This window comes from Siniperca chuatsi, linkage group LG18 (genome assembly GCF_020085105.1).
Source record: "Siniperca chuatsi isolate FFG_IHB_CAS linkage group LG18, ASM2008510v1, whole genome shotgun sequence".
Taxonomy (NCBI): domain Eukaryota; kingdom Metazoa; phylum Chordata; class Actinopteri; order Centrarchiformes; family Sinipercidae; genus Siniperca; species Siniperca chuatsi.
Window position 1 is genome coordinate 25,441,971 of NC_058059.1, and position 23,799 is coordinate 25,465,769.

A 23,799-nucleotide genomic window follows, 5' to 3' on the forward strand; every position below is an offset into this window, starting at 1 on the left:
AAACATTTGAAGTTTGGGACATATTTGACCATGCACAATCAAGTTATAAGACCTTCCTCTATCATGGCAAAACATCAAAATTTGACGCCACGCCACGGATATACCATGAAGTCGATCGGATTAAATCTCTAGGAGGAGTTTGTTAAAGTACGGAGCCTGTAAAAGGCGAAAAATTACCCCAAAGTGCACAGTAAATTCAAAATGGCTGACTTCCTGTTGTGATTAGGGTATGGCTCCAAGAGGCTTTTTTGTAAGTGTTGGGATGATACTTCAGGTTGCCAGTTTTCGTACATCTAAGTGAAACATTCCGCGGGGGCTACTTCGTTGAAGGCTAACTTCCTGTTGCATGTAGGTGGCACTTAAGACTAATATTTAATATTGGCCATTAGATGTCTTCAAGACGGTACTCATATCAAACGTGAAATTTGGGACAGATTTGACTATGTACACTCAAGTTACAACAACTTCCTCTGTCATGGCAAAACATCAGCATTTGACGCTACACCACGGACTCACCATTCAATGAAAACTCACAAGCTTCACAATATAGTATCATCAAGGTCAATGCTTTTCTGTCAAAATGTGAGGTGGATCTGGGCAACCTGCTAGGGGGAGTACATCAAAGTATAAAACTTTGTTTTACTGTTGCCTTTAGGTGGCACTATGACTGACAGAATATTGGCATGTAGATGTCTTCAGGCCGGGACTCTTATCAACCATGTGAAGTTTGGAGCAGATTTGACCATGTACACTGAAGTTACAGCAACTTCCTGTTTCTTCAGGAAACATCAAAATTCAACGCCACGGACACGCCCTTCAACAAAAACTCACAGATAGGACAACTTTTACTGGTGAAAGTCTTTAGATAGCACTGGGAAAATTTTAAGTCTCTCTGATGAATTCTGTAGGAGGCGTTCGTTAAAGCACGGAGCCTGTAAATGGCGAAAAATTGCCGAAAAGTGCACATTCAATTAAAAATGGCTGACTTCCTGTTGGGTTTAGGGTATGGGTCCAAGAGGCGTTTCTGCATGTTTTGGGGTGATACATGTACCTCCCAAATTTCGCCTGGATATTACCCTACAAAAAATATTGCTAAATACTTTTTTTGTGGTTTTTCCATCTACTTTCTCCTGGATTTGGTCAGGCCTGTGGCTGTAGCTCCATTGACATTTTTAAATATAGGACTATCAGAACATTTCAATGTTCCTCTTTCGCTTCCTCTTCTTCAGTGTTTGCATCCTTTTCTGCAGTCTTGGACATCTTCCAACTCGGAGTCCATTCACTCTTTGGCATACCGTCTTCATCATGCATCAGTCCCATGTATCTCTGACTCCGGTGCTCGGTGAAGAAATACACCACCTTGTCCTCGTCCGGCTTCTTCCAGCGACAAATCCTCCACGACTCTTTCCAAGTCCACCACTCCTCTTCCTCCTCCTCCTCGTCTTCATCCTCATCTCCTCTGTGAGCTACCGCCACCATCCACGACTGCTTCCAGGAGGAGAAGGAGGCGTTCAATTTATGGAACTGCAGATGGAATGGGACATCAGGTTTGCATTTGATTGGTTTCTTTTCTTCTACTTTGTTGTCCTCCTCTTTCTCATGGTCGTCGTCGTCCTCAGTTTTGACCTTCATCTCCTCTACTCCAGGGTCTTCTTTGTCAATCTCCTCCTCATCCACTTCTTCATCCTCCTCCTCCTCGTCTGCTTCTTCATCCTCCTCCTCCTCACTGTCTACTTTTTTGTCTTCATCCTTTTTGTCCTCCTCATTTACGTTGCCATCATCCTCCTTGTCCACTTCTTCATTGTCCTCCTCATTGTCTGCTTCATTCTCATCCTCCTCTTCTTCTACCTCTTCATATCCCCGTCCCGGAACTACACTATCTTCCTCTTCAACTACTTCTCTGTTTTTCACTTCATTGTCTACTTTGTCCTCCTTTTCGTCTAGTTCTTCATCCACCTCTTCCTCCTCCTTGTCTATATCTTTCTCATCCCATTCTTTGTCTAACTCTTCCTCCTCGTCCTTCTCGTCTACTTCTTCATCCTCCTCCTCTTTGTCTGCTTCTTTATCCTTGACCTCCTTGTCTACATTTTTTTCCTTCTCCTTTACTTCATTCTCCTCCTCCTTTTCATTAACTTCTTCATCCTCCTCTTTCTCCTCGACTTCTTCGTTCTCCTTTTCCATGTCTAAGCCTTTGTCTTCTGCTTCCTCCTTCTCTATGTTTTTGTCCTTGTTCTTGTCTTTTTCTTCGTCCTCCTTCTCCTTGTCTACTTCATCCTCCTCATCCGTTTTGTTTGGAATTTTGTCCTCCTCGTGTACTTCTTCATTCTCCTCCTCCTGCTCAACTTCGTTGTCTTCCTCCTCTTCCTTATTTACTTTGTTCATCTTATCTTTTTCTTTTGCTTCTGTGTCCTCCTTCTTCTCCTCCTCATCTACTTCTTCATCCTCATCCTCCTTGTCTACTTCTTCATCTTTCTTATCCTTGCTTGGTTTTTTGTCCTCTTCATCTTCATCCTCCTCACCATTTTGGTTAATGTTTTTGTCTCTCTCCTCCTTATGTTCTGCCTCCTTCTCCTTATCCCCTTCCTCCTCCTTATGCACTTCAATGTCTTCATCCTCCTCCTTTACATCTTCTTCCTCCTCCTCCGAGCCCTTGTCTACCTCTTTGTCCTCCTCTTCGCCCTCTTCCTCACTTTCCCCGTCCTTATCCACATCTTTGTCCTCCACTTCCTTACGTGATTCATCCTCCTCATCCTTCTTGTTTTCTGCATCCTTCTCCTTGTGTACTATATTGTCCTCTTCTTCCTCCTCCTCCTCCTCCTCTACTCCGTCATCCTCCTCATCCTTCTTGTTCATTTTTTTGTCTTCTTTCTGCTTGTGTATTTTTTTGTAGCTCTCCTCCTTGTCTGCTTCTTTGTCCTCCTCATTTTCATCAACATCTTCCTTCTCCTCATCTCCTTCTTTGTCCTCCTCATTGACCACTCCTTCATCCTCCTCCTCCTCTGTGTCATCCATCATCTTCTCCACTTCTCCCTCTGCCTGCCTCTCATTCAGTTCGTCCTCCTCTGGTTTGATCCATCCTTTAGGGGTCCTCCAGGCCTCCGTCCACTCTGTGATCTCAGTGTCCAGCAGTGATGTGAGGAAGAGGTGCGTAGTTTTACGTCTCCTAGTCAGCATGTCACTGTGTCGATGATGGGACTCCAGTGAAGCCTTGCACCACCTGTGGATATAGTCGTAGTTTGTGTTTTATTTTGATCAGATCAGTTTGATAATTGGTAAACCATTTGAGCATGAAAGTTCAATCTTGACCTTGTTTTCAACCACATCTCACAGCCTTCATCTGACAACTCAATTTTGTGCCACACAATGCTTACCAAAAAGTTGCATTTTGTGGATAAAATGTGTTTTTGTGCATTTCATACCACAAAATTGTTGTACAAAATCTCTAACAAGTCTGATGATATTGGGGTAGGGTGAGATACTACTAACCTAAGGACTGGAGGAGCAAGGAATAACATAATTTGGGCAGGTAATCACTGCAGCATTGTACATGCGCAGATAATACTGCTTATATGATTATGTAAGAATACTTGACGTTCAGTAATATTGATTGATGCAATGTTTTAGAATGTTTGGGTACTCTTGCCTTGCCCTCCAGTAACAAGAAATAAATTTTTTTAAAGATCCCAAAAAAGTAAATATTCTATATGTTTTATCATAGTGTCAACAAATCCAATATGTAGACCCAAACCAACAATTTAGTATTTGTATGTGTATCCAAATCCTGATTTAGCTTATTCCTCTGTGCCATAGAGCTCCATTGTTGTCCAAAAACTAATAAAAAACACATTAATGAGCCACTGTTGCACTGCATGATTATAACCATAACTATATATTTCTAAAGCATTCTTAAACATTTTCATCTTCAGTAGGAACAAATGGGGTTGGGGCTGAGTGCCACAGACAAGATAGAGACCTAGAAGAGACAGGCAGGCTAACACATTGTTGGTTTTGGTCTTTTCATGAGATTTGTTGAGAACAGAAACAGAAATACTGAATATGGCCAGCCTTATCCTTTTTTACGGGGTGTTCACCAGTGGTGGAAAGTAAGTACATTTACTCAAGTATGGTCTTTAAGTACAAGTTTGAGGTACTTTACTTGAGTATTTGCATTTTATGCTAATATATAATAATATACTGACAGAGTCTACTTTGCAAAGCCATTTAGCCATATATAAAGTCCTTTTCAGACATGGAATACGTAACATTGCTGGCTTTATCTATCTGTTAAAGTGATGGATTATCGTCATTCAAACACTGGCATCTTTTATGTTAATGTAATGACAAGCATTTCTCTCTCTCTGTTTTACTAAGTGCTGCTGCAGCCTTTATAGGTCTGACCTAGTAAGATTGTTGTCGTGACTTGCCATCAGATTAATGTAATGCATGCCTGAAAGTTCAAAGGACATTAGGCATGGGACACTCCACCAACACCAACCCACCTGATCTGCTGGCTGTATCCCCAGCAGGAGCTCCAGTTCTTGTGATGTTCTTCTTCTTCCTCCAGAGGAGCTGCAGAGAGCAGCCAGGAGTAACTCCATCCGGGCAGGAACACATCATTTATCCTCATCATCACTGTGGTTTCAGTGTTGAAGGAGCTTGCAGTTACTGTCTCGTCAACTGTGGTGTCTTTTGGTTCAAGTTCTGCCCTGGACAGTTTCCATGAATCCTCCCAGTCTGAGGGCTCATCCTGTTTAACGATCACAACATACATTTTTAAAAAACAAAATAAAAATTGGTTTTGCTGGGTGGTCATGTATCATCTGGCCACTGACATGACATACAATATATCTGTGTCAGTATTTCCTGCCTTAATTTGCTTCTATATGACCAACAAAGTTGAAAGAGCAAAAAATAACAGGAAAACAATAATTGTAAAGAGGGTGATCCTCACCTGCTCCTCTAGTTGTTGTACTTTGTCAAACTTATTGCTAAGGTTTTGTTGGTAATCAGGCCAGATACGATCCCAGTTCTGTTTCTGCTGTCTGAAAGCAAAGTTCATGATCTTCCAAGTACCGGCCCAGACAGGAAGAGAATATACTTCTATCTCAGCTTTGCAAACCAGTTTTCTTTTAACCAAAATCTCCCACTGGAATTGTTTTTCCTCAGAGCACTCCAACTGGGCAGGACTCTTCACCTGGAAACAAGAACAATGAATACAAAAGATGGTTTACAAAGTGTTAATTGGTTACTTTGTTCCTATCTCACAGCTGTCTCTCTCGTGGTCTGGGGAGGTTATGGATGAATCAGCTTGAGATAGATGTTATTTATAAGCTGACTGGACGAACCCACCACCTGCTGAGCTGCCACTGTTTTTTTCCAAATGATTTTCAAACTGGACAAAACATAGCAGCTATTCTAGAAATTCAAGATCTGTATCCTAATCCTACACTACATACTACTTCTATTAGTATGCATGTATGTAAAGTACTGAATCTGCAGTGTGTTCCCACTGGAAAACTAAAAGTTTTCAAAGATATCAGTATGCACACTAAATTTGCTTGATTTTTAGTGTGGTGCTCACAGTACAAGGACAATGCATCATCATGCATTGTCCTTCATTTTTGATGAAATATCACCAAAAATAAGATTTTGGAAGGATACTGTGATGGTCACAGGTTGTCAATTCTAATTTTTGTTTCGTTTTCAGTCTCAAAAGGGCAGGTCTTAAACAAGGCAAGCTGATTGTTAGAGTGAGAAGAGAACCAGAGTGGACCTGAGCAGGCTGGCCTAGCCACGCAGTCGAATGAGCGACACTGTGAAGAACGAGGGAAGTAATGGCGAAAAAGCTCTTATACATAATCGCTGCCCTCAGCACTACCTGTACATGTCGACCTGCAGCCCATACACTGAAAAATACAAAAGAGACCACTTAAGGGCTTTGGGGATCACCCGGTTCGTTCATGTACCAAAGTTAGACAGTAGACAGTGCTTGTTAGTCTGTTAGCCTGTGGCTATTATTCCTGCTGCCTGTGGAGTTTTAACACAATTATAAGTTCAGTAAAAACACTTCTTGATTTCATAAGTTGTCAGCTTTATGTAACCTAGAGCTTAATGAGGATAATGAAGCATGTTGCTTTACTTCCACCCCTTACCTGCACATTCTGTTAGTGTTCCCTGCACTCTTGTGGCCTAAGAGGTGTGTAACACCAAATACTCAAAAACTCAAAGTACTCGATATATTTACAGATCTGAATCCGGGTATGCCAAGGCAATAATAACACTGAAACTTTCCAGCACTAGCCAAAACATCTTCCCTGACTTGCACACTTTGCCCAAAACATGGGTGGAACTGTCTGAAAACTGACCAATGATCTGGGTTTTAATGTATTTTAAAGTGAATCCATGAGATTGTGTCAGTCTCAGTACCTGCTTCCAGGAGTGACTCCATTTCTCAGCACAAGATGCCCATTCAGCCTCTGATCCGTACCCCTTTGCTTTGTAATTCCTGTTGTTAGTCAGCTCTATGGGTGTGAATCCTGGGATTCTGATTTTCGAGTCTTTGGCCTTTAGATAAAGATACTTTGGAGGCTTCAGGCTCATCCAGGACTCTCTCCAGCACAGCCTGAACACATCCACCTCTACTTTGCGTTTTGGCCTGCAAGGTTTGGATAAAGCTGTTTTCTTGGGCGGCGGCGGCGGAGGCGGCACCGGTTTGAGTTTGGGAGGAGGGGGAATGATTTTGAATTTGATTTTAGGCTTGTTTTTTTCTGCTTCATCTGTGCCGCTGGTGAGCTTCCTGAAGTCTCCATTAGAAACAAGTGACCAGTGATAATTCCACTTTGAGAAAGCTCTGCGGATACAAAAAACAAAATATAAAATCAACTCAGCTATTGTGAGAATGAGTGGAGTCTGGGGTTGATTTATGTGTTGTGCTCTCAAGTGCCACTGTCATTATTGCAGTGGCAGAGTTCAACTGAAAACACTTATACTGACAGTGGAAGCAGAGATGTTTGGGTTGTTAACGGACAGCAGTTGCCCCCTCCACAGATGAAGGTAGTCTGTGTGAATGTGGAAGTTATTCAGTCTTACAGCACTAGTTTCCATTGAATTATGATGGACAATAACATTTTTTCTGGAACTGAATCTGAATAGTTAGTAGCTGGCAGTGGCCTGTCAGTCTACAGCCCCAAATGTTGAACAGCCACGGATCTAAAAAAACAAACTAATTAATAGACACGGCTCTGAATTTTGTTCTGGACACTGCCGGAAGGAATTAAATGTCACTTCCTGTGGCGCTAAAGAACACACAAATTATACATCATGTTCCAGTATATCAAGTGTATACCCCACCTGGACATTTTCACTTAAATCAAATGATGATAGTCACGTGTTGGGACCATTGCCACTGCTCCTTTGTTCTGTAAACAAAGGAGAGCCATTGAACTCACTCTCCCACAATCCTCCAGGTATTCACACGTAGTTGTATTATAAAGAGTATGGTCTAGACCTGCTCTATAAGAAAAGTGCAATGAGATTACTTCTGTTATGAATTGGCACAATATAAATAAATAAAATAAAACTGTGTTGTGAACAAAAACGTTGTGAACTCCCCCCATGGACCCAGCTTCCAGCTACCATTGGTCAGCATGACCTGTGACCTGTGATGTCACCAGATCAATATAAGGATTAGCGGCTATTGTTCTTCTCTCTTTTCCTCCTGGCTTTATCTACAGCACTGCTGCTCAGCAGCAGCTGTCCTCAGTGTGGCCTGCTTGGAGCAGACACACAGCAGAACCAAACTCTCTCTAACAGCAGTAATATAGGGGGTACGGTTTTGCGCATTAGGAAGTGCATGTGCATGTGGGTTAGTTAGTTTATCTTATACTCCATTTTTTCTAGTAATCATGATGTAATATAGTAAAATCCTATTTTATTGTGTTCTTAAAGATTTTTTTTGTTAGGCTACCGGAGGGGTGTTAACAAGCTTTGTTTTAATACACTGAAATATGTAGATGCATTTGTGAAACATTAAAGACGGCCAAAGCACCGTGGGCATACATTTATTGCGCATAACGCCTCAGGATTTGATAACTATATACAGTTGTAATACTTTGTTAATCAGAGGATAACACCGTCAGTAACCATGAGAGGCAGCCAGGTCATTCTGATGCATGATGCGATATACCAACAGTGCACTGAGTAGCTTAGTGCGGTTCCTTTAATGCCAATTAAATGTTCCAGTCTCTGTAATAGGATGTGATAGTCAATGGTGTCAAATGCTGCACTAAGATCTAACAAGACAAGTACAGAGACAAGTCCATTGTGCAATGCAATTAAAAGGTCATTTGTAATTCTCACTAGTGCTGTCTCTGTGCTATGATGCACTCTAAATCCTGACTTTAAATCCTCAAATAAACTATTGTTATTTAGAAAGTCACGCAACTGTTTAGCAACTGCTTTCTCAAGAATCTTGGAGAGAAAGGGAATGTTAAATATAGGTCTATAGATGGCTGAAACCTCTGGATCAAGAGTGGGCTTTTTAAGAAGAGGTTTAATTACAAGCTACTTTAAAAGGTCTGTGGTATATAGCCTGTTAATAAAGACAGATTGATCATATCCAATAAAGAAATGCTAACTAAGGGTAAAACATCTTTAAGCAGCCTAATTATGTCAGGTTTTACATTTGTTTCTTAGGATCCTGTATTTGAAGATAAATGGGTACCGGTTGAGGGCAGGATGTGATGAATTTTTTCTCTAATAGTTAAAATTGTATCATTAAAGAAGCTCATGAAATCGTTACTACTGAGGGCTATAGGAATACATGGCTCAATAGAGCTGTGACTCTGTCAGCCTGGCTACAGTGCTGAAAAGAAACCTGGGGTTGTTTTTATTTTCCTCTATTAATGAGTAGTAGGCTGCTCTGGCATTAACGGAGGGCTTTCCTATATGTTTTAAGACTATCTTGCCAGGCTAAACGAGATTCTTCCAGGTTGTTGGAACGCAGTTCCTTTCAAGTTCGCAATATTTGCTTTAATTTGCGGGTTTTGGGTTTATACCATGGAGCTAACCTTCTTTGTTTTATTATCTTCTGCAGTGACTGTAGCATGATGCATGATTTATCGCAACACTTTTCTTAAGTGCACACAGCTTGGTCCATTTGCATTCACCACTTGGGCATCTAGCTGCATGGGTGTATTCAAAACACAGTTTTTGTCCAGCGACACTGTGGTTCTCACGTATGAAGGGGCACATGTCAAGCAGAACAAAGCATACTCTCTATGCAGTGGCTGGAATATCTGGCGCGTACAGAAAACATTGAGATCAAACGTGCAGTCAGTAATGGAGAACAGTTGTTCGGTCCATATTTTGTGGACAGGTATAGCGCAGCCACACGCACATGCTATGAATTTGCATTTTGTTTTTTTTCATGGGTGTGTGAAATGCCACGTTCAGGATTATGTAACGCTTCCCTTGAAAACACGCCTTGGGCTCAGAGTTGTAGTAATGTGGGAGTGTGAATGGACAGCGTTAACACGTTGAAAAGGAGGACATTAAACTAGATCCTAATAAAATCTGTGTCAACAAAGCTGCCAGGAGCTGTAATAAACTACTTCTAAACTCTTTGTAGGGTAGGTTTAGAATGAGGGATAACATGCCATCGTGTGAGTTGATCACAGAGCCAGAGAGCTTTACACAGCTGATGTTCAACGGCCATTATGATGTGAGACAGTTTTGTTTCATCTCAGATGAGGTGGCTATGGTGCAGTGGTGTCTTTGCTGACGGCAAAGGGTCCAGAGTGAGAGATGTAACTGTCTACATCAGGGCGATGACCACTGCTTATGCGAGGCATGAACTTTATGGCTTGCTGGATAAATGATCGCATTGTGTTGTATTGTATTGTGACACGGACAGCATTGTTTTTACATTGTTGGCGTGTGTGGCCTTCCTGAGGAAGATTACATTACAGAGTTTGTATCGGGGGTCCTAAGTGCTACGCAACATGGTAAAACGCAGGTCAAATGCAAAGGCGTGACACGCTAAATGCTAAAATGCAGCCCTAGTCGGTCATGAGTCATTGGCTGGTCTGGTTCACATCTTTGTGACCGATCAGAATATTGATACTCACATGATAACTGTATCTGAAAACATCAAACATGATAAAAAGAAGTTTCATCTGAAAAACGAGACAGTTTTTAAGAAAGTCCAGGTCGTGTACAATAAGCGCTGGGTGTTGCCTGATTATACTACACTACCTTATGGACAGACAGACCACGGGTTTGACAGCAGACTGCAGCATCCTTTTAGTTTGGTGGTGAGTGGGCCATCAAATTGTGGAAAGATTGATTGTCAAGAGTGTTATTGAAAATGCAGCAAAAGTTATTTCACACAGGATTGATGCTATTATTTACATTTATTCGTGCTGGTAACCTTTATATAGTCAACTCCTTAAGATAACACATATTAACCTTGTGAACGGCATTCCAGAATCTCTGTGTGATAATGAACTACTTCGAACGAGGCAGCGACTGACCTGAAAGATAAGATCATGGCGAGGATGAATACAAGGCAACCCCGACGCCAACTACAACGGCTAAGTGAAGTACCATCAGAAAGTCTCCTAGAAGATGTGAATGCAGCATTGAGAGCAATCCCTACCACAACCATCACTGAAACCAATGAGCTGATCTATGCCTCAGCAGCAGTGATCCTAGAGATGCTTGGCTACAAGAGCAACCATGGGAGCCATGAGAGACTCGATGAGGCTGTGGAAAACCACCCTGGAGGCCAATGGCAAGCCACTTGCACAAGTATCCATCAAATGTGGCATATACCAAGGAGATGCTCTGTCCCCACTGCTGTTCTGCATAGGTCTGAACCCCCTCAGCCAAATAATCAACAAGACTGGCTATGGATACCGACTCAGGAACGGGGCCACCATCAGTCACCTCCTCTACATGGATGACATCAAGCTATACGCGAGCGGGACATCGACTCACTGATCCACACCACCAGGATCTACAGCTCTGACATTGGGATGTCATTCGGGCTTGAGAAGTGCAGTCGAATGGTGACAAAGAGAGGGAAGGTAGTCCACACAGAAGGGGTCTCACTCCCAGAAGGAACAATAGTAGTGTTGTGGTATTGTCACTTCCTGGTTTATTTTGTAGTATTCTCTTTCCCTTGTGTGTCTTGTGTTTTTACTTCCTGTCTGTGTTTTCCCTCCAGTTTTGATTGTTGGTCCTCCCTTGATTGTTTGCACCTGTGTCTCGTTATCTCACCTCCCCTAGGGTATTTAGTCTTGGTCTTTTCTTTGTTCTGTGTTGGATCATCGTTGTACACATGGTGTTGTTGCTGCCAAGCATATCTTGTGAGTTTATCTTGGATTCTTTTTTCTCCTGTGGACCATTTTTGGATTCTTGGATTTTGGATTTTTGGATTTTGGCTTTTGTCTGCTCATTACCTGTCTGCTCACCTCTGCCTGTTCTTGCCTGCATTCCACCCAACAATAAACACGGTAGTCATCCGGCTACTTTTCCCTGAGACTGCTTCCTCGCCATCTGCTTTTGGGTCCACATACTTCTCTATTTAGCACCTCGCCTTACGACAGAATGATCCAACCAAACATGGACCCAGCAGGTAAAGACCCGGAGGTAGCACCCTACCACTTAGCACTGGCTAACAGAGAGGTTCTGCTAGGCCAGCACGAACAGTTACTCCAGACTCTGACAGACAGCAGAAAGGCCATGGTTTCCCAAATCACACAGCTAACCCAGCAGGTCTCCCGACTCACCACCCAGCTCTCAACAGCCGGCACCACCTCGCCTACAGATTCCGGTCACTCTCCACCACTCCCTGTCTCTGCTGGATGGCAGGAGCCATCGCTCCCGGTCTCTGCTGGATGGCAGGAGCCATCGCTCCCGGTATCTACTGGATGGCGGCAGCCATCGCTCCCGGTCTCTGCTGGATGGCTCCAGCCATTCCTCCCTGTCTCTGCTGGATGGCTCCAGCCATACCTCCCTGTCTCTGCTGGATGGCAGCAGCCATCACTCCCTGTCACCGCCGCTGGATCACAGCCGCACCCTGTCCTCGCCTCCGCCGCTGGATCGCAGCCGCACCCTGTCCTCGCCGCCGGACCTCAGCAGCTCCCTGGACTCTCCGCCGGACCTCGGCAGCTCCCTGGACTCTCCGCCGGATCGCAGCAGTTCCCTGAACTCTCTGCTGGATCTCAGACGACTCCTTTCCCGGCTGGATCGCAGAAGCTCCTTACTCCCAGCCCTGAGAACCTCAGGCGCCATGTCCGGAGGTCCAGTCGCCAGTGCCATGTCCTGCTGCCACGCCGGCTCCAGTCCCTGCTGGGTTGCAGCAGCCCCTTGCTCCAGTCGCTGCTGAGCCACAGCAGCTCCCTGGACTGTCTGCCGGACCTCAGCAGTTCCCTGAACTCTCTGCTGGATCGCAGCCGACTCGTTTCCCGGCTGGATCGCAGCAGTTCCCTGAACTCTCTGCTGGATCTCTCTGCTGGATCGCAGCAGTTCCCTGAACTCTCTGCTGGATCGCAGCCGACTCGTTTCCCGGCTGGATCGCAGCAGTTCCCTGAACTCTCTGCTGGATCGCAGCCGACTCGTTTCCCGGCTGGATCGCAGCAGCTCCTTACTCCCAGGCCTGAGGCTCCGAAGACAGCGCCATGTCCGGAGGTCCAGTCGCCAGTGCCATGTCCTGCTGCCACGCTGGCTCCAGTCCCTGCTGGGTCGCAGCAGCCCCTTGCTCCAGTCCCTGCTTGGTCGCAGCAGCCCCTTGCTCCAGTCCCTGCTGGATCGCAGCAGCTTCTTGCTCCAGAGCCGGCTCCATGTCCAGCCGCCTTGCTACCAGCTCCAGGCCCAACCGCCTCGCCACCCTGTCTTGATGTCCCGCCGTCGCCGGCTCCACGCCCTGGTATCCAGTCGCCGGCTCCCCGTCCTGATGTCTCGTTGCCGGTTCCCGGCCCCGCTGTACCGCCATTGGTTCCTGAGTGGATGGGCAGGCCTCCAGAAGGGGTCAGTCCTCGCCATTGGCCTCCAGAGACTCTCGGGCTTTGCTGCCGGCCTCCCGGAAGGTTCAGCGTCCGCCGGCGGTCTCGAGAGATTCTCGGTCTTCGTCGCCGGCCTCCAGAAGGGTTCCGTTTTCGCCGCCGGCCTCCAGAAGGGTTCCGTCTTCGCCGCCGGCTTCCAGAAGGGCTCTGTCTTCGCCGCCGGCCTCCTGTGACTCTCAGTGTTCGCCACTGGTCTTCGGATGGTGTCAGTCTCCATCACAGACCTCGGGAGATCAGCTCCGAGGCCCCCAGCTCCGCACCTGTCCAGCCCCCGGGCCGTCCGCCCGAGGCCCCCAGCTCCGCACCTGTCCAGCCCCCTGGCCGTCCGCCCGAGGCCCCCAGCTCTGCACCTGTCCAGCCCCGAGCCATCCGCCACAAGTCTCCCACCTGGCCCTTGAATCCTACCAGTGGCTAGAGTGGGCTGGATTGAAGGACAGCACAGAGGCACTCATCATGGCTACACAGGAGCAGGCCCTGAGCACCAGAGCAATAGAGGCCCAGATCTACCACACCAGAAAAGACCCAAGGTGTAGGCTGTGCAAAGAGGCCCCTGAGACAATCCAGCACATAACTGCTGGGTGTAAGATGCTGGCAGGAAAAGCATACATGGAGCGCCATAACCAAGTGGCTGGCATAGTGTACAGGAACATCTGCACTGAGTATGGACTGGAAACCCCGAGGTCAAAGTGGGAAACACCTCCAAAGGTGGTAGAGAATGACCGAGCCAAGATCCTGTGGGACTTCCAGATTCAGACTGACAGAATGGTAATGGTGAACCAACCTGACATCGTGGTGGTGGACAAACAGCAGAGGAAAGCCGTTGTGGTTGATGTGGCAATACCAAGTGATGGCAACATCAGGAAAAAGGAACACGAGAAACTAGAGAAGTACCAAGGGCTCAGAGAAGAGCTGGAGAAGACCTGGAAGGTGAAGGCAGCAGTGGTGCCCGTGGTCATCGGAGCACTCGGGGCAGTAACCCCCAAACTGGAGGAGTGGCTACAGCAGATCCCTGGAAGAACACCAGACATCTCGGCCCAGAAGAGTGCAGTACTAGGAACAGCAAAGATACTGCGCAGAACCCTCAAGCTCCCAGGCTTGGGTAGTCCCTCCGGGTGCATTCCGCCAGGGAGAGATGAGCTCGGCCGAGCTGCATGGGTTCCTCAGGCGGCAGTGTGGAGGGCGGAATGGGATGATTAGCTGGCGGACACCAATCCATTCTCACAGAATGTGGAGAGTGAGCATTGGTGACTGAATAGGAGTAACTAGCCCTCTCCCAGTAATGCTTCCTCATTCCACCTGGTATCAGCCGCTAGGGTGCGGAAATCCATGGAGTAATCCGCCAAACTCCTAGTTCCCTGGTGGAGCTCTAATAACCGTTTAGCAGCGGTTCCCCTGTGGTCTGGGTGAAACACATTTCTCAGCATGGTAGTGAAAGTCTTGAATGTTAACGTGGAGACTGGCTGAGTGGAATTAATGGCTTCGGCTGAGGCTCTACCTCTTAATAACCCCATAATATAATGTACTTTGGTTTGATCTGAAGGGCTGTTGATTAAACACCATGGAGCATTGCATGAGGAATCCCCGGCATTTCCCCAATTCTCCGGTAAAGAGACCCAGGTCCGTGGCATAAGACTCCCTGATAGGAAGCACACCAGCATGGCTCGGTAGGGAATCAGAGGGGGGAGACCAGCGACCTGGAGCTGTGGAATCAGGTTGAGAGCGTTGGGAAGTTAGAATGGCGAATTGAGTAGTTAATTGGAATACCTGTCTTAAGATGGTTTGGCTGTGTTCCAAGATGTCTGGATTGTGTGCTCGTGTTGTCCCAACAGCTGTCCTTGGCAGGAGAGTGCTCGCTGAATTCCAGCTGGGTCCAGATTAATGTCAGCTGGGTCCACGTTGGCCAGATCGTTCTACCGTGGTACACCGTAGCTGGACCCAAAAGCACGACTAGCACAGAGGGAGTGAAGTAGTTAGTGTCCGTTTATTAGGAAGTACAATAAGGAACCAGGAGTGTGGAGGTAATCGCTGGGAGCTGGTGGACTGGGTGAAGACAGGCTGGCAAGAGACCTGAGAGAGCAGGCAGGCGGAGAAAGGAGAGCAGGCTGTGGTGGAGCAGTGGAGATCTGAGGTGAGGTCCTCCTGGGAAACCAGTGTGCAACTTAGAGGCAGGTGAGAGGAACGAACCTGAACACAGGGAGTCAAAAAGTTAGTATGGGTTTCAGATAGCATAAAGGTAACGCTGTAGGAAGGTAAGTCAGAAGCTGATGCATAATTCCACTTGGGGAAACGGATGATCTGGTGAAAACTGGTGAGAAGAGCCGGGTAGATATACTGTCAGGTGTTGATTGTGGATGGAGAGCAGGTGAGCAGGATCAGATGGGTAGCAGGTGTGTCAGTCACTGATTGGCAGTCACTGAGGCCGTGCCCCCAGCACACACACACACAGGAGGGGAACTAACAGGTGACAAACAGACAGACACTAGGAATGGTACAGCTATACCATGACAGCATATTTAGAAAATACGTCGATACATGTCAGCAAGTATCGTACATTATCATTTTCTGCAGAATATTCACACATATCAACTAGATCAATATGGAACTGCTTGTCTATTCCACTAACCAGAACCCTGTTTCTCGGGAAATGTTTAGCAGCTTTGGCTGCCCCCGTTTTATTGCCTCACTAAAAAGCGTTTAACCTCAGGTAGCGTAGGTGTCACTCCTGTACATTACCTGACCACATTGCAAAGCTTAAACACGCTTCCCAGCCCTCCCAGGTCGTAGTAAATTTTTTTAAACGTAATCCATAATTAAGATGGAACACATATGATCAGATTGTGCATGTTACGTTTATTATTATTTTGTTGTTGTGCTAATCGTATTAAAAAAAACATTTTCTGCATACAACAATGTATATTGGACACAACAATAAAGATAAAGACTATGAAGAATATTTTAACACATGCAAGTTTCGGCTAAACCAGGAACGCCGGTTTTACTGTTTTTGAAAATGTACATCTTTTGCAACACATGTAAAGTGTCGCAACATTGTTGTTCTTGAACACAAAGACTTATGGTGTCTACAAACAACGTGTACAGCATAAGCATGTGTTGCACTTTTATCATTTTAAAATCATCAGTGGTATGCATAATTACAGCACGAAAAGTCTCCAACACCGAGTTTTGAATCATCATCCTTGTTACAGTCATTTGCTCCACCTCTTCCCAAGGCGTTGCACAAGACTGAGCTCTTACTACATCCATCAATTTTTCTAATCTACAGACATCAGACAGATTGACTTGACTTTGTACTTTGTGACATTGTTCACTTTATCAATTGCCTGATCTATAAGCTCACATATAATGTACCGCTCCCTGACGGCCCTAAACAAGACCTTTCAAACTATTTCCCATGACACAAAAGAAAAACAAACAAAAAATATATAGGGTATGGTTACAATGTTCCTAATACTGTAAACTTTCTACTCATCTACCTCTCTAAGTAACCAAATTGAACTACTGAATCTGACAGCCATAGCAGATCTCCTCCAATACTTGTACAAAACAGTATTGAGCAGATGAAAGACAATTGTTTTAACACCGTCTATGAGCGCTCTGTCCGGCTGCTCACTAGCCCTGTCTCCGCTTGCCTCTTGTAAGTCAGTGGGTGGTGGAGATGCTGGAGGTGCATGGAACAGCAGAGATGGTGGAGGCGGAGATAAAGGTGGCGATAGGTACCAAGGGCTGCGGAGATGATGAAGGTGACCAGGGCAACTGACATGCCAAATATTCTGGAGGGGACTGGGGAGATGTCGGAGACGGCGGCGGACGTGTGCTGGCCAGCGGAGATTGAGGAGGACCCGGAGTTCCAACGAGCCACCTGCTCAACAGAGTTTATCTAAGTATTGTGAAAAACAATTAAAAAAAATTAAAAATTACATTAGAAAGACAGAAAAACACTGTGTAAAATGAAGCTTATCACACAATCACATGTGCATGCAATCTATAGGGTATTCAACATGTTCAACCTACCATTTGTTATTAGCAGTCAGCGTGTCTGATTTTCGGCCTACACATGGATGGCAGAAGGCCTGATTGCACAACAGTCGGTATTTCAACAAAAACAAGGCGTTTTCTAATACATTCATAAGAAACGTTCTCTTTTGATAGCTTCGTCAACTTCACTAAACACTCTTTGCAGAGTCCTCCACTTGCACCACTGGATAAAGAACATGTTTTTAAACCATGAGGTATATTCTTGAAGAGTGAGAGAGTACGGATGTAATCTCCGTTCTTCACGTTCTCTGGACGTAATTACACTCTATCTTCACAAACACTAAGAAAAATAAACTCATCTGATGGCCTAATGAAACGATCTGCTTCAACACGATATGTAGCAGGACCTGTAGTGCTGGTCCATTGCGACATATAAAGTGTTTCAGGATAACCAGACTGATCAAGGTACAAAACAACGAAACAGTTTCCTTTTACAGACATACAGCCATGCCATGTTTCATCATCCGCAAAACCATCGCCTGCACAAGTCCCTGCATGCAGTGTAACTTTGCCATCCCAATATTTAACCGAGTAAAAATACCCATTGAACCCCTCAAATTATATTTTTAATTCAGACAATGCAGCAATTGCAAGATCGCCCACTACATGTCTCTTTTTGCGAGGGGCTAAATTCGCATCTGTATCACACAGTATGGTACAACATTAACAGTTTGGGTGAGATCCACACATCTGTCGGATGCCATGACTGCTGGGGGTCCTATGCTGTACTACACTTCCACTATAATCAGTGAAACTGGCTACACTGTGAGAGCAGTGTTAGAAGGTAAACAGCTGTTTATGGTTTACAGCTAGGGAGGTTAACACAGAAAAGTGGTTTGATGACTTCATTCTGAATAATAATAAGCCATGCGCTCAGAAGCACATGGCTACTTAATATTGAGAATGACATCATCTGTCCCTTTTCAGCACTGGGGAGGGAAGTTAACTCAAGCATCAGTTGATAGACTTTTTACAATCAAAATGTGTACTTGCTTTGCTGTGGGCCTTAAAAGTAAGGGTAATTAGAGAATGACAAAACAGAAAACATTAAATATTACATTTTAAGCCCTGGCTGCTGCCTTTTAAGAGGCAGAAACCTCGAGCAGAAGAGAGAGAGAGAGTTCATACAGTGGCCCAATGCAAATTCCACATTTTAAAAATAATAATAATGTAATGGTAGTGGTAATATTAATATTAATAAAACAATAATAGGAATAATAATGATAGGAATAAATTATTATTCCTATAATAGTAATAAGACTAATAATAATAATTGCAGTGTGGTTGTCAAGCAGGAACATGGGAGCAGTAGGAGGCCCATAATCATAGATCCAGACTCTGCATCTCGGAGGCACAAATACCTGGTGAAAGTGACAGAAGGAGAAAGGAGAGAGACGAGAAAGCACAAAACTATGGGTCTAGTTAGTAACATGCATTAATGGGATATGAATGCACACAGATGGAGAGGAGGAGAGAGGTGCGTCATGGGAAGTCTCCTGGTAGTCTAGGTCTATAGCAGCATAATTAAGTAATGGTTTAGGACTCACGTAAGCTTGCCAAGTAGACATTTTGGATCACATACACACACACACCCTTCACTATGGAGCACCATCAAGGTCTTAAGATTTTGCTGAACAAATTTGAGGTGGATCTGGTTAATCTGTTAGGAGTAGTTTGTTTAGAGAACGTAACTTCCTGTTGACAGTAGGTGGCACTATGACGGACATCTACAGGACATGCCATGTAGCTGTCGTCAGGTCGGGACTGATTTTAAACGTGGAGTTTGAGGCAGATGTGACCATGTACCAACTTCCTCTTTTGTGGCGAAATATCGAAGTTCGACACCACGCTGCAGACACGCCATTCCTCTCTCTCTCTCTCTCTCTCTCGATGTTCAGGGTTTCCAAATGTGTGACAAATGGGAAAATTTTTGACACGGCGGGCTGTCCGAATGGGAACACTGACTGCCCCATTCTGAGGTGTGCCAAATGTCAAAATTTAGATGTCGATTCCTTATATTCTGACACACAGTGTGGGTGGGGTGTAGAACAAGCCCACTTGACCAAATCCCCTCTGCGGCATTTTGAAAAAAAATCTAGTATATTTGAATAATCAAGTGAGGATGGGGTGAGACATGACAGTGTCAATTTTCATATGGCCATATTTTTATAAATAATGGCCCTATTGACTTGAAAAATTACACCAAGCACCTTGTCTCAGAACCTTCTTAGGCGGATTTAGTGGTCCAAGAGGCTTTTTTGTAGAGCTCATTGAGCTGGATTTATGAGAGAAATTTCAAGTCATTTTGCCGATTGGGCTCATATTTCTGTGGAAGCACAAGCACATCATTTCCAGTTATTGGGCCAAGTTTCGTGTTTATAGCTCATTCCAGCTCATGGGAATTTCAGCCAAAGCGGCAGACAACAAATAATATATATAATGATAATAATGAACCAGCACAAAGAAAAATAAAAAAAACATCCCCGGATCTATTCATCTGTCATTGCGATGCATTAAAGCCCTCAAAAATATTATGATATCGTTGATCTAAAACGCAAGTACGTTTTGGGTCCTCTGTGTCATTCAAGCAGCAGATCTACTTCACACTACTTGCCAAGTGTGCATTTTGTGTGAGCGAGATGAAAGAGAGAGCGCACTTGTTGGCATTTGGTGGTAGCTAGCTAGCAAATGTACTAAGGCAAGACTTGAAGGCTATGGATATAAGAAGCTTTTTCAAAAAGAAAAAGGCAACGAGGAGCAGGCGAGGCTAGAGGAGGTGGAGGAAGAGTTACCTCCTGTTGATGTAGCAGCAGATGAATACATGAGAGTGCCTCATCTACAAGCTCAGGTTGGTGAAGAAGAGGGCTCTTTAGCTAGCCAGTGGTTCTCAAACGTTTGTCACAAGGCACCATTTATGAAAACAAGTATTTCCAAGGCACACCTTTATTATAGCTGTTGTGATTTACAATGTTTAAAGGGGGGCACCCACTTTGTGTAGGTGCGATCAATTAATTATGGCTATCAGAATTATCAAAGATAATCATAAATAACTTTAATAGTCCTCGGGGGCACCACTCTTCTTAAAAAAGAGAAATGAAAGCCAATTAATTGATTGAGTCTCATAAAATACACTAAATTATTACCTTGGAACTCAGATTGATGATAAAATTAATAACTGTAACCAGAATTACCACCAATAGCTAGTAGGTTGAAGGATTTGGAGTTCAACATAGAAGAGGTTGGCATATTACTCACTCTTGAGCAACATTAAAGAAACCAGCATAATTATACACAAGCTTTTATTTAAAAAGCTAAATAAAGCAAAAACACACAATATGAAGACTAACTCTAAATACACTAAACTACAGAACAAAGGGTGTGTGTGTATGTGTGTGCAGGTCTGGATGCACGCCAAAAGGAATGTGTGTATATTTCTTTGTTCTGCCTCCGTATGGCTCACGTGCACACGCATGAACCCATGTGGTCAGAAACAAAGCAACATGTGAAGCGGGAGCTTTAAAGTAACTCTCCGCTGTGTGTCTTTAGGGGCTAAACTAGAAGTGTATGTGTGTGATCTGTTTAAGATAATGGTGCCAAGTTAAAAGGAGTTGGTTAGCATGCAAAGACTCTGTGTGGAGCATAACATAAACTAACATCAACTTAGCGGTGGCTGAAAACTACGGTTACAATAATAACCTCATGTTAACCATGGAGAAGATCACAACAATAAAACCTCATGAAAACACATCAGTAACCTCACATGTACAAAACTTAAACAGTCCTTTGCTTAGCTATATACACTATTGCTCTATGCTATGAGATAACTTCTGTTATGAATTGGTGCTATATAAATTAAATACATTGAATATGCCCAGTTGTTACATTACCCGTCCGTAGGAGGGAAAGAGAGGTGGCTTTGGTGCTGCTGTTAGCTGGCGGTCAGTCTGTTGTAGACAAGCCAAGCTGGGAAGAATTGTGGTTCTGCTGTGGAAGCGTCTTTTGCTGTGCAGTGTCCGCTTGTTGAGATCGGAGGTCACTCCCCCTGTGGTTGTCCTTACTGAGTTAACAGCTTGGCGTTAACTTATTTCGTGCTCCTGTTAGCATGTGAAGTTAGGTGGTAGGCTTTGTGTGTGGCAGCCGTTTGCAATAAACTTTGTTGCAGAGCTCTAATAGGCCTTAGCAGAACTTTACTTTGGTCAGGAGACTTTGGTTCTGCTGTGTGTTTCTGCTCCGAGCAGATTAAATGGCAAAGCCAGGAGGAGAGAGTTCAAATGGGTGTCTGCTACTGAGCAGGCCACACTGAGAGGGAGACAGCCATGGCTGTCCGCTGCAGTGAAGAATTCCAGGAGAAAGAGAGAGAACAAATCGTCTGTGACCTTTTTATTGACCTGGTGACATCCGGGTCACAGGTCAGACTGGCCAATGCTGCGTTCAATGGGTCTCAGGATTATGGGACAAAAGATAATGCAGTCTCCAAACAAATGTTCAGTTAATCACCCAAATGAATGAATTCATCTGTGGCGTCTCAAATGTAAATCATCATAAATAAGACTAATTGCAAGGCACAACTGACCAGCTCCGAAGGCAAATCAGTAACAGTCCTAGTAACGGCACATACTTTCACTTTCACTTTTTAGTTCACTTTTAATAGCAAACAGATAGCAAGATAGCAACAGGTCATTCCATGCTTCCATTGCCAGCAGCAAGGTAGACTGCTTATAATCATTTATTATTATTATTATTATTATTATTATTATTATTATTACTATTGTTATTATTATAATATTAATAATATTTAAAAAGTAAATTAGTCTATGTCATAGTTTTGGTGTTTTATCCTGTTTCCTGTTTTATTTTATAGTGTTCTCTTCTCCTCGTGTGTGTTGTGGTTTTACTTCCTGTCTTTGCTTTCCCTCCAGTTTAGATTGTTTTGCCTTGATAATTTGCATCTGTGTCTCGTTGTCTCCCCTATCTCAGTGTATTTAGTCCGGGTTTTTTTCTTTGTTCAGTGTCAGTTTATTGTCATGATCATTTGCATCAGCAGTGATATGTGGACTACACGTCAGGTTTCCCAGCCTTGTTTCCTGTGCTTCTCCTAAGTCTCTTTGGATTTATTTCTGCGTTTGCTTGGATCTCGCCTGGACTTTTGTTGGATTTTGTTTATTGCCTGCTCCTTGTCTTATTTGTTTGCTTGTCTTGGACTGCCTTCCCAATTTGGATGTCTGCCTGCCTGACAAAGCCTTTCCCGTAATAAATTAATGAATTACATCTGTTCTGCCTCTTGTCTGCAATTGGGTCCTATTCCTTGTGTTTCCTGCTCCCTTGCGTGACATCCACTTCAACAGTCCATCATTCTACAGGAAGGAAATGTGTCTACTCAGTCAGTGTCACTTTTAATTATTTAGAAGAAAAAAATGTACCCATTATTTCAGTATGTTTTGTATAATTTCCCTCTTCACATTAGTGTGCCATTCAAAGATGATATTTAGAGGTCAGCCTGCGCACCTGAGTCCACAGAGTCTCACATCTTATATTAATTTTACTCTGAAATAATTTGAAAATGGTGCCGTTATCAGGTGAAAGAAAAGATTCCTGGGCTGGGCTAAGCCCCCAATGTTTTAAGATGCTAACAATGCCTCAGGTAGCTGGTGTGGTGGCATTATCTCGCCAGAAAGATATATGACCTGAAACCATCTTTTCAGGTGGTCCCCTCAACTAGCTCCATAAATGTGTTGGTTAGTTTAAGTTATAAGGCTAGAACCAGTTGAGTTTTGGCAGAGCTTTAAAAAAAAGTTTGATTTGAATTGTTGGAGCTTGAACTTCCATGTTAATGTAATTTTTAAGGATACTGTTTTGTTGAGGTTTGGTTTTATTTGACCTGAGCTCCTAACTGTAGTTCTCTCTCATAAAACTGTAAGCTGTTGCAGGTGAGTCAGTAATTAATTAACCTAAGAACATTACAGCCAGTTCATCAAGTTTTTAAGATGATTGTAGCCACAGTTTAATGATATTTTCAAGATCTTTACTGTATGGTAAAATACATTTTGAATGATGCTAAAGTTTTCCACACTTTCACCTTATGATCTTGATACAAAACTATAAACATCAAATATTCTCACACTTTAAGGGAACTTTTCTCCTTCCACTCAGCCTCCTGTTTGCATTGGTCCGCCATGCTCTGAGCTCTCTTCTCCCATTTGTCTCTCAGCGGCCCGTTGCTGAATGATCTCTGTTCCTCCTTTTTTGGCAACATCCTGTTGCCTAAGAGACACACATGAACAATCAATTAACAGAAACAGCAACAAACATTGCACTCATGCCATTAAGTTGCATTTCTAAAGTGTAACATTTAGGTACCTAGTGAGAAATTCTGAGTAATTGTACAGTAGTCCATCTCTATTAAACAGCTGGCTCACTAGTATAATACCATTGTTAAATCATTTATCATAAAATAATGATTTGTTCTTATATATATTAGTTGTTCCAAATTTAACATCTCTGCAGAGAAAAATTGTGCTTGTAAATCAGTGACCATGCCAAAAGAACCTGTTGATGAAAATTGGCGAGTTTAAGTGGGATTTTTTTAAAATATTGTAGTTACAGGGATTTGTTGGGTCTGTAAATAATATAAAGAGTACGGTCTAGGCCTGCTTTATAGGAAAAGTGCAATGAGAAC

At 43.9% G+C, this 23,799-nt stretch overlaps 1 protein-coding gene across 8 annotated transcripts in view; it reads right to left on the reverse strand.

Annotated features, from left to right (window-relative positions):
• Positions 1 to 261: 261 nt before the first annotated feature.
• LOC122865149 (glutamic acid-rich protein-like) overlaps positions 262 to 23,799 on the reverse strand; it is an 86,499-nt gene continuing 62,961 nt past the window's right edge. For 4 of the 8 annotated variants that reach the window (XM_044173180.1, XM_044173178.1, XM_044173179.1 and 1 more), the window contains 5 exons: positions 23,243 to 23,384; positions 6,427 to 6,850; positions 4,952 to 5,194; positions 4,500 to 4,747; positions 262 to 3,217 (listed from right to left, as the gene is read on the reverse strand). In XM_044173180.1, the coding sequence (XP_044029115.1) occupies positions 1,198 to 3,217; positions 4,500 to 4,747; positions 4,952 to 5,194; positions 6,427 to 6,850; positions 23,243 to 23,376 (3,069 nt within the window). In that variant the 5' untranslated portion in view covers positions 23,377 to 23,384 and the 3' untranslated portion in view covers positions 262 to 1,197. Of the gene's footprint in view, positions 3,218 to 4,499; positions 4,748 to 4,951; positions 5,195 to 6,426; positions 6,851 to 7,350; positions 7,374 to 16,717; positions 16,966 to 17,099; positions 18,251 to 23,242; positions 23,385 to 23,799 lie in introns of those variants that run through there. The other 4 variants (XM_044173183.1, XM_044173177.1, XM_044173184.1 and 1 more) reach the window with 4 other exon arrangements.